This window comes from Anas acuta, chromosome 2 (genome assembly GCF_963932015.1).
Source record: "Anas acuta chromosome 2, bAnaAcu1.1, whole genome shotgun sequence".
Taxonomy (NCBI): domain Eukaryota; kingdom Metazoa; phylum Chordata; class Aves; order Anseriformes; family Anatidae; genus Anas; species Anas acuta.
In genome coordinates, this window is record NC_088980.1 from 64,983,783 (window position 1) to 65,004,923 (window position 21,141).

At 47.3% G+C, this 21,141-nt stretch overlaps 2 protein-coding genes across 3 annotated transcripts; one reads left to right on the forward strand and one right to left on the reverse strand.

Moving 5' to 3' along the window:
* The first annotated feature begins 401 nt into the window (after nucleotides 1-401).
* On the forward strand, nucleotides 402-10,866 carry LOC137850500 (C-C chemokine receptor type 8-like). Of its 2 annotated transcripts, XM_068670541.1 has the most exons (4): nucleotides 402-1,912; nucleotides 2,089-2,328; nucleotides 5,708-5,766; nucleotides 6,917-10,866. In XM_068670541.1, the coding sequence occupies exon 4, from the start codon at nucleotides 6,929-6,931 to the stop codon at nucleotides 8,075-8,077; it is 1,149 nt and encodes a 382-aa protein (XP_068526642.1). In that variant the 5' UTR covers nucleotides 402-1,912; nucleotides 2,089-2,328; nucleotides 5,708-5,766; nucleotides 6,917-6,928; the 3' UTR covers nucleotides 8,078-10,866. The 2 variants fall into 2 exon arrangements, with proteins under 2 accessions (XP_068526642.1, XP_068526644.1); XM_068670543.1 differs by lacking the exons at nucleotides 402-1,912; nucleotides 2,089-2,328 and having other exon boundaries at nucleotides 4,646-5,766.
* A 52-nt stretch (nucleotides 10,867-10,918) lies between these two features.
* Nucleotides 10,919-18,869, reverse strand: LOC137850501 (C-C chemokine receptor type 8-like). Its single transcript, XM_068670544.1, has 2 exons — nucleotides 18,672-18,869; nucleotides 10,919-17,894 (listed from the first exon to the last, which is right to left on the reverse strand). Exons 1-2 carry the CDS (start codon nucleotides 18,723-18,725, stop codon nucleotides 16,818-16,820), a joined length of 1,131 nt encoding a protein of 376 aa, XP_068526645.1. The 5' UTR covers nucleotides 18,726-18,869; the 3' UTR covers nucleotides 10,919-16,817.
* Between the last annotated feature and the right edge of the window lie 2,272 nt (nucleotides 18,870-21,141).

Genomic DNA, 21,141 nt, shown 5'->3' on the forward strand with positions numbered 1-21,141 from the left:
GAGGGAGCCTCGTTCCCCCATGTCGCTGCCCTGCAGAGACACAAGGAGACTACTCGGCTTGGGGGCTTCCTAACCACCGGCAGGAGACACAGATATTCTTCTTCATTCGAAGATGGAGAGGCAGAAATTTCCCTGAAGGGAAGAGCCACAGAAAACTGACACACTTGCACTCAAAGCTTGCACACTTTCTGCAAGCAGAAGGAGTGTGGCCCAAACAGGAATTGGACATGAAGAGGAACATGTATCCCCACATCAGACACCAAGGGGATAAGAGCATTGAAACAGATTGATGTGAAACTCTTGCTCATGCCTTGGTGACCATAGCTGTGCTCCTGAGCTGATCACTAGCCTCCAGCTGCCGGGGGGGGGGGAGACAGTGCGCTACTGCCCTGTGAAGGTGATGGAGGCCTGGCCACGCCTCCTGGAGAGGTGTCCTCATCCCTGGGACAGTTGCTGTGACATGTGTGACACAAACTTCAGGTTCTACCAGAGTAATACCCATCAGTGGAGAGCATTGCCAAAGCTGTGCTGCTTGTGGGTGTTGGCTGCAAAGCTGACAGACCCAAAATAATGATCAGTTGAGCCATCAGCTGGGCAGTCACATCCCTTCTCTGCTGGGCTCACCCAGGTTGGAGGAACAGGTTCACAGGATTCACAGCTGCAATTCATCAACTTCTCATTCAGAATACTGCAAAGATAAAATTCCTTTCCCTGTCTTGCCTTCCTTTCCTCCCTTTCTCCATTCCTCATGTTGCTCAGGACACCTGTGAGGCAGAGCTGAAGGCTGATGGGTGCCCTCGTACTCAGCACCTCTGGAGACAGGCTCTGGTGTGGACACTGAGGACCAATGGTGCTACACAGAACCCAGAGAAAGCAGCTGCTATGAGCAAGGGGAGAATGAATGCAGCTACCTTGGACAGAAACCCAGGGAGGCCACCCAGCCTTGCTCTCTGCTCTCTCCCTGCTTCCACAGCTGAGTTGCTGGGGCCAAGACCTGTTTCCTCAATCACCTTTCATGCAGAAAAGCACTGCTTTGTGCCAGTGACTTGGAAAATGCTTACTGATGTCTGTGACTTGTTGCTTCGCCAGGTGCTACGCTGAAGGCTGATGATGAACGAAGCACAGCCTCTACAGATTCCTGTTGGTAGATGCTCAGCCATGTCTGTGTCCTTTCCCTCTGCTTGTCCCTGTGCTCACCTGTGCACATGCTGCTCTCTCATCTGCAGCCAGAGATCAAGGTTTCTGCTGGAGCTCTTTTCTGAGCCAAGCACTGATTTACATTGCCCCCTTGCTTCCCTTTGGTCCTGTCCTCCTCGCCCAAGGGACTGTGCACCAGTGAGCCCCGAGAGCAGGCACAAGAGGCATCATTTCAGCAGCTCTGCTCCAAAAGATCTAGGAAACTCTGCCCATAAGCCCTGAACAGGGGGTTATGCATAGACATTTTTTCTAATGCTGCCCAGATCCGTGCAGAAAGGATCCCCCTCTTGAAAACTGCCACAACCCTATCTGCTGGTCGGCCAAGACCTGCTCAGCCTTTGACACGGACTGGATACTGTTTTGGGAGATTGGTACTAAATGGGCATTTCCCCTCAGATCATGATTGATCACATTTTTCTGAAACAGCCTCCACAGCAGCCAGTCAGTAAGCTCAGCATCAATGTTCAGCTTCAGGAATGAGCGAGGCTGATCCTCCATGGCAGCCACCATGCTTCAGAGAGGACTGTCATGTCTTTGAAATTCAGAGAAGCCTATTCACACCATGATGGTCTTGGTGCTGGCTTAGAGAGAGTGCTGTTAGGAAATGGAGAGGTGTGCAGAGACCTGCCCTGCTCCACTCTGTTCTTAATTTGCTACCTCTCTTTGGCAAAGCCAGAGCACAGGCTTTGCTTCACCCCTGCAGTTTGTTTCACATGTGAGTACCACACCTTGGCACCACGCTCACATTTGTTAGAAAGATCACCTTTATCTTGAAGCAATGGTTAGGGCTTTGAGGAGTGATTATCCTTGCTGCTCTTCATCAGTTAACAGCCTGTTGTTTTTTTGTTGTTGTTTTTTTGTTTGTTTGTTTTGTTTATTTGTTTTCTGTAGAGGAAAGAGCACCACTTGGCCTTGTTCAGAAGCCCTCCTGTACCTGCAGGATCCTCAAGTACAGGAATGAATAACTGGGCAGCAAACAGTAGCAGGTGTGACATCAAGACCTCAGCTGGTTGTGGTGCCTGAGTGCCCTTTTCTTTCAAAACTCATGTTTTACCTTCTGCAAACCAAAGCATATGGATGGAGGATTACAGAGACACTGAGCATCCTTGGAGAGTGCCAGCTGAAGAAAAGGTGTGTGAATAAACGTCTTTGTGATGTCTGCATATTAATGTCAGTGGGAAGTGTGTCTGGATGTCAGGGCATGGTGAGGAAAAATAGCGTTTAATGAGGTGTCTTGTCCTGCATGGGGTCTGATGCATCTGTTCATGCCAGAGTTACAGTAGCACTCTCTGACTGCATCAAATAGCCAAAAAGCACATTGTACCCAGGCAGCAAGTCCTGCCAGCTCTGAGATAAGAGTGGTGTTGGCTACAGACAACACCTCAGCAGATGCATGAGTCAGCAGAGTCTGTTGGAACCCAAAATATGACACCATTACTCTGAATGGGGATTTCTGTGACGCAGCTCTGTACATTTTGGCATTTTAGCTGAGTGAACAGAAACACAGATTTATGCAAAAAGTAAGTCACGTAAAAAGTTGTGTATCAGAACTGGCATGGTTCATCACAACTTTGCTGTGGCCAGCATTTTTTGGCCAAACTGCAAAGCATATGTCCAGGAATAGCTCTGATATGAATGTTAACAAAAAAATGTGTGCCAGTCTGCATTTCACAGTTACAATGGACTTCTTCAGACCAAGGATATTTTAGAATAGACCTTCTATTTCCCAAACTTTTTTTTTTTTTTTTTACATTTGGACAGAATAGTTCAAGTCACTTTTTTTTTTCCTATTTATTTATTTATTTTTCTGTTGTGATCTATTCTGGATCTCATAGAATCACAGAATCTTAGAATATCCCAAGTTGGAAGGGACCCATAAGGATCATCTAGTCCAACTCCTAGCACCACACAGTTCTACCGAAAAATTCAGACCATATGACTAAGTGCACAGTCCTAACACTTCTTAAACTCTGACAGGCTTGGTGCTGTGACTATCTCACTGGGGAGCCTGTTCCAGTGTGTGACAACTCTCTCAGTGAAGAACCTCTTCCTCATAACCGGCCTGAAAGTCTCCTGCCTCAGTTTAACACCATTCCCGCAGGTCCTATCACTGGTGTTTACAGAGAATAGGTCACCTGCCTCTCCACTCCCCATCATGAGGAAGTTGTATACAGCAATGAGGTCCCCCCTCAGCCTCCTCTTCTGCAGGCTGAACAGGCCCAGTGCCCTCAGCCGCTCCTCATACGTCTTCCCCTCTAGGCCCTTCACCATCTTTGTCGCCATCCTCTGGACACTCCGCAACAGTTTAATGTCCTTTTTGTACTGCAGTGCCCAGACCTGCACACAGTACTCGAGGTGAGGCCTCACCAGCACAGAGTAGAGGGGGACAATCACATCCCTTGACCAACTAGCGATGCCATGCTTGATGCACCCCAGGATACAGTTGGCCCTCCTGGCTGCCAGGCCACACTGCTGGCTCATATTCAACTTGCTGTCAACCACAACCCCCAGATCCCTCTCTGCAGGGCTGCTCTCCAGCATCTCATTGCCCAGTCTATACGTATAGCCAGGGTTGCCCTGTCCCAGGTGCAGGACCCGGCACTTGCTCTTGCTAAACTTCATGAGGCTGGTGATTGCCCAGCATTCCAATCTGTCCCGGTCTCTCTGCAAGGCCTTTCCACCCTCATCAGAGTCCACAACTCCTCCTAGTTTGGTGTTGTCAGCAAATTTGCTCAAATCACCTTCCAGTCCTACATCCAAATCATTGATAAAGACATTGAAGAGGACTGGCCCTAAAATGGAGCCTTGAGGTACCCTACTAGTGACCATCCACCAGCCAGATGTGGCCCCATTAACCACAACCCTTTGAGCCCTGCCCGTCAGCCAATTGCTCACCCATTGTATGATGATTTTGTTAAGTTGTATGCTGGACATTTTGTCCAGCAGGATCCTATGGGAAACCATGTCAAAAGCCTTGCTGAAGTCCAAAAAGGTCACATCAGCTGGTTTCCCTTGGTCAACTAGATGGGTGATCTTGTCATAGAAGGAAATCAAATTTGTTAGGCAGGACCTACCCCTCATGAACCCATGTTGGCTGGGACCAATGACTGCATTGTCCCCCAGGTGCGCCTCAATCACTTCAAGAATCACCTTCTCCATAATTTTACCAGGCACTGACGTGAGACTGACAGGCCTGTAATTGCCAGGGTCTTCTTTCTTACCCTTCTTGAAAATTGGCACAACATTTGCCAGCTTCCAGTCTACTGGCACCTCTCCAGATTCTCAAGGTCATTGAAAAATAATTGAGAGAGGTCCCACGATGACTCCAGCCAGCTCTCCAAGCACCCTGGGATGGATCCCATCCGGACCTATGGACTTGTATGGATCCAGGTGGAGCAGCAAATCCCGCACATGTTCAAGGTCTGTTCAGAGTTTATCATTTCCACTGTCACAGTCCTCTATCTCATGGAGCTCTGGGTCCTGAAGCCTATCAGCGGTGTTCAAGACAAAGGAGAAAAAGGCATTAAACATCTCTGCTTTACCTATGTCCTTGTTTGGAAGGTGACCATCCCAGAATAATTAGTAATTTCATTGTGTTTCACTACTGGTAGACTAAAGCAGCACTTTCAAAAGGATGAAAATAACACAGGATTATCCTGGACAAGACCCAGTTACTGGGGTATTCTGAGTTTTCTGTGGTCATGAAGATACATTCCTGTGCAGGAGCATCTTTCAGCCAAGAGAGGTGTGTCACACAAATAAATGCCTCTCATTAAAATTTCTTTTATTTTTCTCATGTTTTTACCAGTTCTGATCTCTGGACATACATGGATATTATCACAGCAAAAAGGAGGCAAAGCAGCACTTCTGGCTGGCGATGGTGTCCAGAAAGGAGTGTTTCTGAGACTTTCCCATACTGTCTGGGAGCTATTCCACTAGATACGTGTCTCAAGGGCAAATGATGTGACCCCTCAGACTGAACTTTCCTTTGGGGTTGATACCTCCTAAGAAAATTGAGTTCATTTGCAATAATAATTGCAAAACACAGGGCTGTACATCTCCTCCACAAATCCAGGAGCAGCAGCATGTCTTCCTCTTTTCCTCTTTCCTGGTGACTTGGAGCTACCACTGAGAAAGGGGCACCTGCTGAGAGACATGGGCAACTTGCAGACGTGTGGGGAAAATTGCAGATCTCTTCCAATGACGTTTCTACCTCTGCTGACTAAAGCACTGTTTCAAGCTGAAGCTGAGGTTGCTGGTTTTGTATGACAATCATCTAAAGAAACCAACCTCATTGGCTTGTGGTCAGCATGGGTCTTTATTGCAATACACAGGTAAAGAATAAAGGAAGAGGCAATTTTCGACTGTCTGCTGTTAGAGTGAAGACCTTGTCAGTGACTAGGCATTGAAACATAAGTGTGTATACTCAAGTATACATAAGTGTGTATATTCAAGTCTCGGGTGTCTATAATCTACAGAGGCATTGATTTTGGTATTTCTTCCTACACAGAGACTGCAGGTGACAGCCTGGGGAGCCTGCTGTCCGGCGGAGACCTGGAGGACTTGCTGGTGAGTTGCTCCCTGGCTGCTGCCCTGCGAGCTGAGCCCTGGGGCACACCTGAGGGGCCCAGGTTTGTGACTGGGATATGTGGGGCTTTGCTACTGGGAGAGGCCATGCTGGTGGGGACAGTGAGGGTGTGGTCACAGTTCCCAGAAAGCTGAGTGTGTGAAAGCATCTCCCACTGAACAGGTTACATGTGTCAGGGCTGACTGTCCCCTGGGGCAGGGCTGGCCCTAGGAGTGTCCAGGGGGTTCCCTGTGCTGGGGATGTGCCCTCACCGCTCTTGCTGCACTGGGCTGGCCATGGTAGTTGTGGCTGTGGGGGCTTTGAAGCCATCGGCACCCATCCATCCCCATTAGCCATGCAAAGGCCTTAACAAAATACAGAATTGAGCCCCAAAACCTCTACTGGGGCTCTCAGCACCCTGGCTGTGCCCATTTGGTTGCTGGTTTGGTGATGCTTCCTGGGTCTCTCACACCACCTGCTCAGTGGCATGGGGCAGGCATAGGGCTGGGCACCCCCAAGGAGCTGTGAGGGGATGCTGGTATCCCCTCCCCGCCCCGGCTTACCACAGCATTTCTGCCCTTGCCCCTCTGGTGCAAGAGCCTCACCCCTGCAGGGCAGGACTGGCCACATATGTTCCTTCCTCTTTTCATCCTCTGACTCGGACACAGTGGTTTGTTCCAGCTGCATGCTGTGGATGTGCACTAACTCCACAGGGGCTTTCGGTCAGGGCAATCATACAGCTCTAGCTTTCTGCAGCTGCAAAGCATGTGCAGGAGAGAGGAACTTCTTTTCCAGATATTTCTCCATCCTTGTTTTCATGGAAGCAGGAAAAGCAATGCTATGATTTTCAGAATAGGAAGTTTATGTGAATGTGAAAGAATGCATAGAAAAGAATTATCCTGAGACTGTCAGCTGCCAGAAAGTTTGGTTGGTTTCCTTCTGTACATGCAGCTCATGATGTAGTCCCCTATATGGGGTGACAGTATGGCACTGGAAGCAGCAGTGAGCTGCTTTTGCTTGCTGCTATTGTACTTTTTTTGCCTGGCCTTATCTCTGTGTATCTAAATTATATCCTCTTGCAAAAGCTTAGTTCAGACTAACATTAGACAGTTTTTAGGCTTATTAACTGATTAAGTTATTTATTCCGAATAGGTTCCTCTCACTATGGATTACCTTTCAACAACTCTTAACTCCTCTCCGTTGTATAATATCTACAACTCATTTCACAGGACAACAGATGCCATGTCACCAGCACCAAATTCCTCTTCAAATTATTATGAGGACTACTACTATCCTGAAATGGCTTCCACTTGCACCACAGAACATAGTAAATACTTTACATCTATGATTTTTCCAGTGCTGTACACTGTGTTGTTTGTTACCGGCCTTGTGGGAAATGCTTTGGTCGTTTGGGTCCTATTGGCCTTCAAGAAAGTCAGGGCCATGACTGACATCTATCTGCTGAACCTTGCCATCTCTGACCTCCTCTTTGTCTTCTCTCTCCCCTTCTTGGTTCAGTACTCCCTGGTGAGCCAGTGGACTTTTGGCAATGCCATGTGTAAAATTGTCAGCTCAGCTTACTTCATTGGTTTCTACAGCAGCTCCTTCTTCATAACCATCATGAGCATCGACAGGTACTTGGCCATTGTGCGGTCTGTGTATGCTCTGCAGGTGCGCACGTCCGCCCACGGGGTCATCGCAAGCCTGGCCCTTTGGGCAGTCGCCATTTTAGCATCAGCGCCAGACCTCATTTTCTTCCAGGAAATGGATGACAGCAACAGGACCGTGTGCCTGCCTCACTATCCTGGTAGTGACAACAGCTGGAAGATTTTCAGCAATTTTGAAGTCAATGTCCTGGGGTGGCTGATCCCGGTGGGCATCCTCATTTTCTGCTATCACAACATCTTGAAAAACCTGCAACGGTGTCACACTCGCAACAAGTATAAAGCAATGAAGCTGGTTTTCATTGTCGTCACAGTGTTCTTCCTTTTCTGGACCCCCGTCAATGTCGTGCTCTTCCTGGACTCCATGAGGAGCATGCACATCATCGACGACTGCCAGGCAAGCCAAAAGCTCGACCTAGCCCTGGAGCTGGCTGAGGCGCTCTCCTTCGTCCACTGCTGCCTCAACCCCATCATCTACGCCTTTGTGGGTGAGAAGTTCAAGAAGTATCTCTGCGAGGCTTTTGGCAAATATGCACGTTTTCTCTTGACCTGCAACAACTACAGTGTGTTCCACAGGCACAAACTGGACAGGCAGTCCTCTGTGCACATGGGGTCCTCGCAGTCATCTTTTGTAGGTAGTGTCTTGTAGAGCTGCAAGACAAAAGCTCCCATACTTCATGCATGACTTGAAGTTGAGCAGTCCTCCCGGTGATTCAGTTAATAAGTCTTCTTGTTGCCTTAGTGTAGGAGGTTTAGGTGCAGTGGCCCATTACCAAATTGTGACTAGGAAATCCCGCAATCCTAGAGCAAGCTGCAGTGCACCTTGCTCCATGATATGCTGTAATACCATTCTGAGCAGATCACAGAATCACAGAATCACAGAATTTCTAAGCTGGAAGAGACCTCAAGATCATCGAGTCCAACCTCTAACCTAACACCAACAGTCCCCACTAAACCATATCCCTAAGCTCTACATCTAAACGTCTTTTAAAGACTTCCAGGGATGGTGACTCCATCACCTCCCTGGGCAGCCTGTTCCAGTGCCTAACAACCCTTTCAGTAAAGAAGTTCTTCCTAACATCTAACCTAAAACTCCCCTGGCGCAACTTAAGCCCATTCCCCCTCATACCTGCATGGATGCAATTCTTCTGAAATACTTCTCTACCTTCCTTGTGAAAAGGAGGCCAATTTTGCCAGCAGACTCATCACTGCCTTAGTAGTACAGAAAGGTGCACCCAGCACCTCCAGCACAGGATGCATGGTCCTCAAATATCTCTAATAAAATCATGAAACTGTGCATCAAAGTACAAGGAAGAGGCAGTCTGTCTTTGCAGACAGGGTGTCAAGGTTACACCTAAATACTTCTGATGTTAACAAAACAAAGGCGTAATACTTTTTTTCTGGATTGCTTATTTAATTCTTCCTGGCTTCTGAGTGAGCTGCTCCCCTGGGGGAGGCAGTTAGTCCTGGACTGCTCTCAGAGCTGGCTGCATTGTCTGTGTGTAGGAAAGATGCCAGATGTGTCCATTAAAACAACTAACTCCCCTCCAAGGAAAGTGGTTTGCACATTAATTATGCGCATAGACAATGGTAATGGCACAGGGAATTAAAACAGAGTGGATTTTCTCTGTCGGTGGGGACTGGACTCAACACGGGAGGGGGAACATGCTTTTGGGAGGGAAACGGTCCCCACATTTAAAGAATCACTCCATGGTCTGGCTTCTATCTGATATCTAAACAACATTCCCAGCCCAGAAAGAGCTTAGTAAACAATCAGTTAGTCAAGCAACAAATAAATTAACTTTATGCCTGGGTTTTGTTAACATGAAGATGGAAGAATATCTAGGTATGACCCTGCCTCCCTATCTGCCTAAGTTCTTTGCTACCAGGACCTGCAGATACTGGGCTGGAAGGGTTTAAAAGTCACAGCTGAGAAATGACACTGTGGGAGTCTTAAGAAAAAAACCCTGATGGAAATGAATGAGTGCCCTGGGTATGAGTGGAGAAATAGTTACTAGGAAAAAGAGACCGAAGAGTGGAAAACACCGAATGTAAGCTGAGAGATTGGTAAAGGTCATATGTAAAAACTTCCTGGAGATGTGCTAGAGGTGTCCAAGGAGGTGGTTGCTCTCAGCACAGCCCTGACCCATGAGCTGAGGGGTGGTTGTTCTGCTAAAAGCCTGCAACAGGATGGAGAGAAGACAAATGGGGAAATACACCAAGAGCCTGTAACTCAGGTGGTATCTAAACCAGATGGCACAGACTGGTGTGAGTGGCCAGACACTTCAGAGTTGCCTAAAACCCAGACGGGCTTTCTGAACACTTTAAACAAGTGATGCACTCATATGAGCTTCTTGAGACATTCCCTTCTGCTGTTTGAGCTTGGTAACTGCAAATGAATGATATATATGTGAATGGTTAACCATGCATATACATATACATGTGTACATATAAAATATAATCACATATATATGTATATATATATATATTAAATATGTGTGTGTGTGTGAATATGTATGTATATACGAATATGTATATATACACATACACAAACATTGATAGATAAATGCAATGTTCTGAAGTTTGTGGCCCTGGTCTATTTCTCCCTTCAAGGTATGACCCTATTTGGAGTTTTATAATAAAGATACTGTGTTGGGAATTGGCATACAGGACGTGGTCATAAGCAACCAGGGGTAGGCCTTAGAAATCTCATGGCCTGCTGTAGCTGAGCAAACCAAGCTGCCAGAGTAACTATGAGAAGCTCCCACGGCAATAACTCCCACATCACCCAATTAAGGAACTCAGAAAATATTGTTATCAGCAGCTGGCCTCAAGGACTAGGCCTACGTGACCGTTAAGCACAAAGGGGGTTGTTTTCCTAACTTCTAATCAAAAGGTGGTGTTATTTTCTTAACGGTTTGTCTGAGTGCTTTTGACCAATAATCTTGTGTGAAACACTGTCCACCCCTGTAAAATTCACTATAAAAGTTGGGCTATTTGGGCAATAAAGATGGTGAAGCATGATCTGACTCTGCTGGTGTCTGTCGTGCTTTCGTCCGTGCTTCGCAACAATACTGTATGTAGTGTAATTGCACAATCCCAGAACCTGAGGAACTTCCTTGTCCTGTCACTGATTCTTTCAGCCTATGCTTTTTTCTTCTATCCCAAGCAGTTTTACACAACTGACTATCCCTCCAGCTACCTCTTCTCTACCTCCTCTCTCTCCCTCCCTCTTCCCCTTCTCCCTGGGAAAAAGAGGCTGAGAGCAGATTATCTTATTATCTTTTTTTTCTAGCAATTTAATTCACAATAAGAGCCTACCCTTGCAGTATCCCCACGCATACTGGGGTTAATTCCTGGAGAAGAACCAACAAAACACAAAAGACAATTCTGTTCAGCCACTGATCTTTTTCAGATAGGGTTTATTATTTTAATGTGTGTTAGTATTTGCAATCTGCAAGATACTTTTTTTTTTTTTTTTTCCAAGAACAGTCTGGTAACACTGCATGTGCAAAAACCAAATGTTCTTTCATGTGGGCCATGACACATTCCACAAATCATAAAGCAAAGACTGTGAATAAAGGAAAACGTTTAACTGATTCCTTGATGTCACTCCTGCAGTGCAGCTCCTGCCATTCAGGTGCCTCACCACTCATGGTCATAGAATCATAGAATCATAGAATATCCTGAGTTGGAAGGGACCCTTAAGGATCATCAAGTCCAACTCTTGACACCGCACAGGTCTACCCAAAAGTTCAGACCATGTGACTAAGTGCACAGTCCAATCTCTTCTTAAATTCAGTCAGGCTCGGTGCAGTGACCACTTCCCTGGGGAGCCTGTTCCAGTGTGCAACCACTCTCTCTGTGAAGAACTTCCTCCTGATGTCAAGCCTAAACTTCCCCTGCCTCAGCTTAACCCCGTTCCCGCGGGTCCTGTCGCTGGTGTTAACGGAGAAAAGGTCTCCTGCCTCTTGACACCCCCTTACGAGGAAGCTGTAGACTGCGATGAGGTCTCCCCTCAGCCTCCTCTTCTCCAGGCTGAACAGGCCCAGTGCCCTCAGCCGTTCCTCGTACGTCTTCCCCTCCAGGCCTTTCACCATCTTCGTAGCCCTCCTCTGGACACTCTCCAACAGTTTCATGTCCTTTTTATACTGTGGTGCCCAGAACTGCACACAGTACTCGAGGTGAGGCCGCACCAGCGCAGAGTAGAGCGGGACAATCACCTCCCTCGACCTACTAGCGATGCCGTGCTTGATGCACCCCAGGACATGGTTGGCCCTCCTGGCTGCCAGGCTTTTTTCTTTGTATGTGCCCAAGAACAGGATTCACAGATATTAAGGTTAAAGACAAAGGGTGGTGGGCAGAAGGACAGCATCAACAATTTCTCACCCCTGAAACTTTGCAGCATGAGCCCCCTAGATTGCACCTTGTTGGAAGCACAGGAGATGGAAACAAATTCTGCATCCCCACAGTGGTGTACATGTTGGTGTCTGTACACTACTGTAGGATTTCATGGCTTGCTTCCTCCAGAAGTGATGCAACAGAGGATTCTGCACTACTGACATGCAGACAAAAATCTTCCTTGCACTGCAGTGGTTACCCCCACAGCTCTTCCCCCAGTAGCTGGCACAGTCATTTAATTTCCATTACCAGTTCACTGCAGGAAAATAGGAGTACCCTCAAGACTGCAGAATAACAAGAAATGCAAAGTTATTTCATCCCTTCTCACTGCCTATGCTCCCACCCTGCCAACCCTCCAGAGCAGCTCCCCAGCATCACCTCTGTGATATCCAGAGAAGAGTGAGGTCAGAGAATGGGCATCTGCAGGGACTGCAGCATGGATTGGAAAAAAACATCCCTGCAGTCACAGGGGAGCTTCCTGGTTTGTTGAACACATGCCCTCCATTTCCACTTTTTCCCCTTCCCCTTTTGCACACTGACACAAGTAAATGCAAAAGTAATCTGAAGAAACCCTAACATTTTTTTGCATTTTTCCATTTTTCTGCAAAATTAGGTCAACGCACCTTCTTTGCACTGTCATTTCAAGTTTTGCAGTCAGACTGAAATGGCCAGCAAATTTGATAGCATGGAGCAACCCCTTACTCGTGCAAATGCAGGATGGAGAATTTCCTTTTAGAAGATTTTTCAAGAGTGGCAAGTTAACCTGTGGCCTAATGGGGATCCAAGACATTTAGATGAAGAACAACACACACACACACACACACACACACATATATATATATATTTTTTTTTTTTTTAATTTTTTTTTTTCTGAAGGATGTGTCTCTAAGCTTTACAGAAAATCATTCCTACCTCTCCTGGACTACATCAGGCATTTTCTGAAGCTCAGCAATATTCGTGATCAGTACTTAGGCTGTACTCCCAGAGAGCATTTTCCAGTAATAGTCAAAAATACAAACTGAGGAGTTGTGTTACTCCACAGAGTCCTGAAAAGGTTGTGTGGAGGTGTAGGTTAGGCAAGGTCACCAAAATAAGATGTGCACAGCCTACAGTGAGGCTCTGATGCAGAACAGAAGCACATCAGAAGAGGACAACAGGGTCAGGGGTGTGTGTGGTGGGGGAGTGTTCAGATTTTCTTGGTTCTGGGATGTGCTGTAATTGTGGGTTATACTCTAATGTGACAGTGAACTTTTTGATCTGTGCAGTATTCATTTGGGTTACTCTCAGTCATTTGTGTCATCCTGTGACAAAAATGTACCACAGGGACTGAAGAAATCTCTAGTTCCTGTTACTTCATTAATGATAAAGGGTGTTAAGAATAATCTCAAGTGAGACACATGAGTGCTGAAAGAACTCAAGCATCCAAAATACCTTTGCTTCCTCCAACAACCTGTCCTCATCAGGGTGAGCTGGTTCACTTTGCTCCTCTTGGAAAGCATCCTCCCTAGCTGCGTGTGTCACAGTCTAGCATAAGTGGGCTCATTTTTCTGTATTTAAAATTTTAATTTCTGATGACAATTGAGGTGTAATGCTTGAGGACACCAGCAACTGAGTTGAGAAGATGTTATGCTGTGTGGGGGAGCTGGCAGATGACAAGTATTATAGGATCAGCTCTCACCAAAACTCTTGGTGTTTTGAAAAGGGAATGCTTCGCTGGCTCAGTGTCTCATTGCATGCATACAGCTCCTTATCCTCAGCCTTGGAAGGATGCTTGCTGTGAGGAAACCTTTGGGATTGGGATCGTGTTTCTGCTCTTCTGCTCCCTCCGTTTTCCCCCCCGTCCCCCCCCTCCCCATGGCCAGGTCTCCTCAGTTTGTTATACCCGAGACTGCATGAAGTTCAACAAGGCCAAGTGCCGGGTCCTGCACCTGGGGTACAACAACCCCAAGCAGAGCTACAGGCTGGGAGATGAGTGGTTGGAAAGCTGCCTGGCAGAGAAGGACCTGGGAGTGATGGTGGACAGTCGGCTGAATAGGAGCCAGCAGTGTGCTCAGGTGGCCAAGAAGGCCAACAGCATCCTGGCTTGCATAAGAAACAGTATGACCAGCAGGGCTGGGGAGGTGATCGTCCCCCTGTACTCGGCTCTGGTGAGGCCGCACCTCAAGTACTGTGTTCAGTTTTGGACCCCTCGCTACAAGAAGGACATTGAGGTGCTTGTGCGGGTCCATAGAAGGGCGATGAAGCTGGTGAGGGGTCTGGAGAACAAGTCCTACGAGGAGCGGCTGAAGGAGCTGGGCTTGTTCAGCCTGGAGAAAAGGAGGCTCAGGGGTGACCGTATTGCTCTTTACAGATACCTTAAAGGAGGCTGTAGCGAGGTGGGGGTTGGTCTGTTCTCCCACGTGCCTGGTGACAGGACGAGGGGGAATGGGCTTAAGTTGCACCAGGGGAGGTTTAGGTTGGATATTAGGAAGAACTTCTTTACTGAGAGGGTTGTTAGGCATTGGAATGGGCTGCCCAGGGAAGTGGTGGAGTCACCATCCCTGGAGGTCTTTAAAAGACGCTTAGATGTAGAGCTTAGTGATATATTTTAGTGGAGAACTTGATAGTATTAGGTCAGAGGTTGAACTAGGTGATCTTGGAGGGCTCTTTCAACCTAGACAATTCTGTGATTCTGTGTGAGACATGACAATTTTTCCTGCTGCTTTCACTGTTCTGCTGTTTTAATAGACATGTTCTTCAGCACAGTCTTACAACAGAAAAGTTCAAGTGCGTATTTTCATATTTTATGCATTTAGAAATAAAGTTGAACGTGAGAAAAGGGACTTCTTTTCAAAGCCTTTCACTTTCCTAGTTCTCAGTAGCATTTAAAGGGCATCTTCCTTTTGCTGCTGCCTCAGTGCCATTTTCAAAGCCTTCTCCTGAGGAGGCAGTAGGTGTTTTCTGCAGCATGAAGGATTTCCTGCCTGGGGCTGCTGCCTTCCTCCTCTGCAGCAGCTGCATCAGGAGCCTGAGCTGGGCCAACCTCAGCACCTCCTTGCAGCCCAGATGCTTCAAACTGTTGCTGCTGCCTTGCTGGGAAGGGGGAGGAGGTGAGACCCACATCCGGAGGCTGTGCAGCCAGCAGGACCTGCCCCATGTCACCTACAGGTCTCAGAGCTCCTCTTCTTTTTCTGATGGGACAAGCTGTGGAGTGTCTTCTGCCCTGCTGTTGTTTGTGGGGCACTGGGAGCACAGGAGAGCAGGAAGCATCTATCTGCATCTGCTCAAGTTGGAGCCCTAAGTCCAGGCAGCTTGAGGATGATGCCAAATTGTAGGCATCTGTTCCAACAGCTGCTTGTCCCAAGAAAAGCACCCAACTGCCAGGGGCTGGGCCATTCTGCACAGACTTTATTTATGGTCACACCTTTGCTTAAAAGGTGCCTACCACAATTTTAATATTGGTCCCCCTCACGTCTGATACTTAGCTTTGCATCCCAATCATTATCCTTCTTTTTGCTGAGATGACACAGGTTAAAGGGAAGTCACAATGACAGTAGCACATTAAATAGTCAGGTGTTCTCCCATTCTGGCTTCAGTGTGTAATCTTAAAACAGACACAAAAGTAATAGATATTCATGTTCAAATTTAAACCTAATATATATATATATATTCTTTTGATTCACTGGTGGTGTTTGTAAAATGCAGAATACAAAGGAGTGAAGTGGATAAAAGCTCTGTTCCTGGAGGAAATGTGCATATACACAATGTTACTCTCTTTACAGGCTTCCGTGCAAGAGGCTGATCTTAACGACCCACTGTGCCTTCCTGTATATTCATGGTATGTCTGTAATGTTTTCCAAATTAGAGGAACTCAACCTCTCTCTTACAGGAGTGGCAGGGAAGGCGCATGGTGATAAACATGGTGAGAGTATGCTAACCAAATTACATCTCATCTAGAAGGTGGCTGTGAGTTTGGGTGTGTGCTCTGCACCCACTTCACCTCAAGCCATGTCACCCTTACTCCTGGAGATACTTTCGTCCTAGAAAGAGGCAGCCAAGTGGTAGAAAGATTTTCCTGAAAAGGAGTATTACATTCTGTTCATAAAAAGGGAAAATGGCAGGGAAAGTTATACATTACTCTCATGTGCATGTCTCAACTGTCTTTCCATCCATTATGTCTCTCTGCATTTCAGGGACAGACTCTCAGAAGTACAAATACATATACATATATATATATATATATATATACACACATATATATATGGCTGCACGCATATATTGCTTTATCAGCATCCCGCCTCTGACAGGTTAATGGTCTCTGTTAGAAAGGCAGAGTCTTTGTCTAATGCCTCCACCTATGCTCTGCACAGCAAAAGTCTGAATAGATGAGGACACTGCTGCTAGATCTAGGAAACTTTTTCAGGAGGGAAAAGGCAGATTACTCAACATATTTCAACTTTGAGCTGTAAGACTGCCTCTTTAGCACTGGGAAGACCACAGAATGTTTGGGGTTGAAAGGAGCCTTAAAGAACAGTTAGGTAGAAAAGAACACTGAGGATAGGTAGACATCTCACAGATAAGGATGATCCACCATCCAGTAAGACCTAAAATGGCATCACGGAGTATGAAAACAGTCCATATCTGGCTTTCTCTAGCATTATGCTGAAACCCACTTCCCAAAGCAACATGAAAACCACAAAAACTACATCACTGTCAGATTAATTTCAGTGTATGAAGCTCTCATTCACATTTCCTAACAACAGAGAAGTATTTCAGAAGAATTGCATCCATGCAGGTATCTGCTCAGAATGGTATTACAGCATATCATGGAGCAAGGTGCACTGCAGCTTGCTCTAGGATTGCGGGATTTCCTAGTCACAATTTGGTAATGGGCCACTGCACCTAAACCTCCTACACTAAGGCAACAAGAAGACTTATTAACTGAATCACCGGGAGGACTGCTCAACTTCAAGTCATGCATGAAGTATGGGAGCTTTTGTCTTGCAGCTCTACAAGACACTACCTACAAAAGATGACTGCGAGGACCCCATGTGCACAGAGGACTGCCTGTCCAGTTTGTGCCTGTGGAACACACTGTAGTTGTTGCAGGTCAAGAGAAAACGTGCATATTTGCCAAAAGCCTCGCAGAGATACTTCTTGAACTTCTCACCCACAAAGGCGTAGATGATGGGGTTGAGGCAGCAGTGGACGAAGGAGAGCGCCTCAGCCAGCTCCAGGGCTAGGTCGAGCTTTTGGCTTGCCTGGCAGTCGTCGATGATGTGCATGCTCCTCATGGAGTCCAGGAAGAGCACGACATTGACGGGGGTCCAGAAAAGGAAGAACACTGTGACGACAATGAAAACCAGCTTCATTGCTTTATACTTGTTGCGAGTGTGACACCGTTGCAGGTTTTTCAAGATGTTGTGATAGCAGAAAATGAGGATGCCCACCGGGATCAGCCACCCCAGGACATTGACTTCAAAATTGCTGAAAATCTTCCAGCTGTTGTCACTACCAGGATAGTGAGGCAGGCACACGGTCCTGTTGCTGTCATCCATTTCCTGGAAGAAAATGAGGTCTGGCGCTGATGCTAAAATGGCGACTGCCCAAAGGGCCAGGCTTGCGATGACCCCGTGGGCGGACGTGCGCACCCGCAGAGCATACACAGACCGCACAATGGCCAAGTACCTGTCGATGCTCATGATGGTTATGAAGAAGGAGCTGCTGTAGAAACCAATGAAGTAAGCTGAGCTGACAATTTTACACATGGCATTGCCAAAAGTCCACTGGCTCACCAGGGAGTACTGAACCAAGAAGGGGAGAGAGAAGACAAAGAGGAGGTCAGAGATGGCAAGGTTCAGCAGATAGATGTCAGTCATGGCCCTGACTTTCTTGAAGGCCAATAGGACCCAAACGACCAAAGCATTTCCCACAAGGCCGGTAACAAACAACACAGTGTACAGCACTGGAAAAAAAATCTGTGCAAATGCTGGAATAGTTTCAAGTTCACAGTCAATGTTCAGTTCAGAGTAGAGGAAGATGTCATCATAGGATGCGGAGGAGTTAACTGTTGATTGATAATCCACCTGTTCAAGGACATTGAAGCTCATGAGGCCATAATCCCAATTTATGCTCTTAGTAAATATACTTGGCAGAGTTCATCTCACACCACACGCACAAGGAAAAATCAGGTGTGCCTTGGCCAGGTCAGAGGATGCAAAAGAGGAAGGAACATATGTGGCCAGTCCTGCCCTGCAGGGGTGAGGCTCTTGCACCAGAGGGGCAAGGGCAGAAATGCTGTGGTAAGCCGGGGCGGGGAGGGGGTACCAGCATCCCCTCACAGCTCCTTGGGGGTGCCCAGCCCTATGCCTGCCCCATGCCACTGAGCAGGTGGTGTGAGAGACCCAGGAAGCATCACCAAACCAGCAACCAAATGGGCACAGCCAGGGTGCTGAGAGCCCCAGTAGAGGTTTTGGGGCTCAATTCTGTATTTTGTTAAGGCCTTTGCATGGCTAATGGGGATGGATGGGTGCCGACGGCTTCAAAGCCCCCACAGCCACAACTACCATGGCCAGCCCAGTGCAGCAAGAGCGGTGAGGGCACATCCCCAGCACAGGGAACCCCCTGGACACTCCTAGGGCCAGCCCTGCCCCAGGGGACAGTCAGCCCTAACACATGCAACCTGTTCAGTGGGAGATGCTTTCACACACTCAGCTTTCTGGGAACTGTGACCACACCCTCACTGTCCCCACCAGCATGGCCTCTCCCAGTAGCAAAGCCCCACATATCCCAGTCACAAACCTGGGCCCCTCAGGTGTGCCCCAGGGCTCAGCTCGCAGGGCAGCAGCCAGGGAGCAACTCACCAGCAAGTCCTCCAGGTCTCTGCTGGACAGCAGGCTCCCCAGGCTGTCGTCCATAATCCAACACTGCGTGAAAGAATGCCAGGAAATTTTGTTTTATGTAAAAGAAATCTGAGAGGTGAATATATCTTCATACATATATACTGGCAGTACTTTGCTTTCAATACCAAGTCACTGGCAAGGTCTATACCCTAACAGCCAGCAGTCTCAAACTGCCTCTTCCTCTGTGTGACAAATGTTACATTAAGGTGTGTAAAACCACAAACCAATGAGTTCTATGTCTTTAGTTTACACATACTGAAACGGAAATATTTAACTTATCTACTGGATGATCACTCTGCCATTTCACAGGAATAGGAACGTCAATGGTAAGAGATCTGCAATTTGTTCCACGCATAGGTGAGGTGCCTCATCTCACCAGCAGCTCCTGTGCCACAGCCCCACATCATCATGAGAGGAGAAGCAGCACTGCTGCTCCTGCACACCAAAAACTTCTGGTGAAGATGTCTATTGGAGATTGCCTGGCACTGCTGTTAGTCAACGATGGTGAAGGACACCATGTTTGCCTGGATGGTTTTCCTTGGAAGGGCCCTCTGCCCACCCTGCACCCACCAGAGAAATAGTCAAGTGAAATGATCATATCACACTTCCTTCTGAAAACACCCATTCTGCAGGATGCTCTCAGAGACCAGCAATTCAGTAAAGCCCTGAACAAGATTGGATTTCCACCAACTCTGCAAGATACCTGCTGGGGACCCATCCTGACCCAACACGGCTTGTTGGGATGTGCCATGGAAGTCTGATGTGCTTTGCAGCTGATCTAATGGTTCAGATCATGGTTGTCAGTGCAATGTTGGTGTGAACAATTGTCTCACCCACAAGAAACTAAAGTGATAAATCTCTGAGCACAAGCACCTAGAAAATCTGCAAATATTTCACTTATGCCTTTTGATAGCCAGAGTGGGCAATGTCACATTAGATGGAAGTATTGTGTGTGAGTCAATCTGTAGGTATATGATAGCCTGCCTGACAGCCAAGGTCTCCTGGGTATTAACTCTTGTAATAGCTGAAGACAGAACATTTCTCATAGGAGTGACTGGTAGTGTTGAAGTGTTATCTATATTACTCATTTTCAGGTTTAACACATCCATCAGTGATGGTAGTACAGAAGGTACCCAAGAATCGTGCAATGTATGAAAAGAGGTGACAACCAACTACATGAATTTGGCTGCTCAGGCAGCTCTGTACATCTCATCTCCTAAATGTAGATGGCAGACTGCTCAACCACAAGAAATAAGCAGCTCCTAGAAGAACTGAGACTTCAGTGGAACTGCGAAGTGCACAGGTAACTCAGTGCAGGAGGAAAGAGAAATTCACAGGCAGGAGCTGGGACTAAAGGTGACAACTCAGGTACTCACACTATATGTCTTGCTCAGGGGATGCATCTCATTGAGTCTGGGCAACACAGGACCAGGTTTTCTGTGGTGTTTGAACTGACGCAGGTGCTGGGTGTCCTGCAGGAACCTGTCCCAGTGTGGAAAACAAGCTGCTCAGAGACCCCAGGTCATGCAGACAGGGGGCCTTTGATGGTGAGTTTTCATTTCCTCCTTCAAGAGCCTGAAAAGGCTTTCTTAACTTGAAACTACAACTTTGGCAGCATCAGCAAAAATGTCTGTACATAATCCCCTGCTTGGGGCTCATGGGAAGAGTTTCGCAAATCTTTTGGAGTAGAGCTGCTGAAATGCTGCTGCTCGTGCCCACTCTGTGGTGCACAGGTGGAGTGAGGTGGTGGGGAATGAAGGGGAGCGAGGGGGTAATGGAAATCAGTGCTCAGAAAAGAGATGAAGCAGAAATCTTGATCTCCAGATGCTTTATCACCAGCAGCATGTGCTGGTGAGCACAGGGAGGGTTGAAGGAAAGGACACGGCCATGGCTGAGCATCTACCAACAGGAATCTGTAGGGGCTGTGGTTTGTTCAGCATCAGCCTGTGTGGCCTCCTCAAGTCTCTGTCCATGCTCACTGCAAGGCAGCCACATTTATCCTCCCCTTCCTCACAGCATCTACTTCCATGTCAGTGCTGTGCTTCTCTGAACATCTGTCAACATCCTCAGATGTGGGCACTGGGGTATATCCTTCTCAGCTTCCCTGCTCACTGTGGGGTCACCTGAGTAACCAGCCCCCATGCCTGTGTGCAGCACCCATTTGAGATTTTCCTCCTCTCTAATTTCAAGGAATCCCAGAATCAGGATTTTTGTTTTGAGTTTGGAAGGGTCCTCCGGAAGTCACCTGGTCCAACCCCACTGCTCAAACAAGGATACCTCGTGTGGGTTGCCACAGACCACACTGAGGAGGCTTTTGAAGATCTCCAAGGAGGAGACTCTATAACCTCTCTCAGCAGCCTGTGCCAGTGCTCAGTTATTCACTAGCCCTCTTCTATAATGGTATTTTTCTCCGAATCCTGACCATAATACC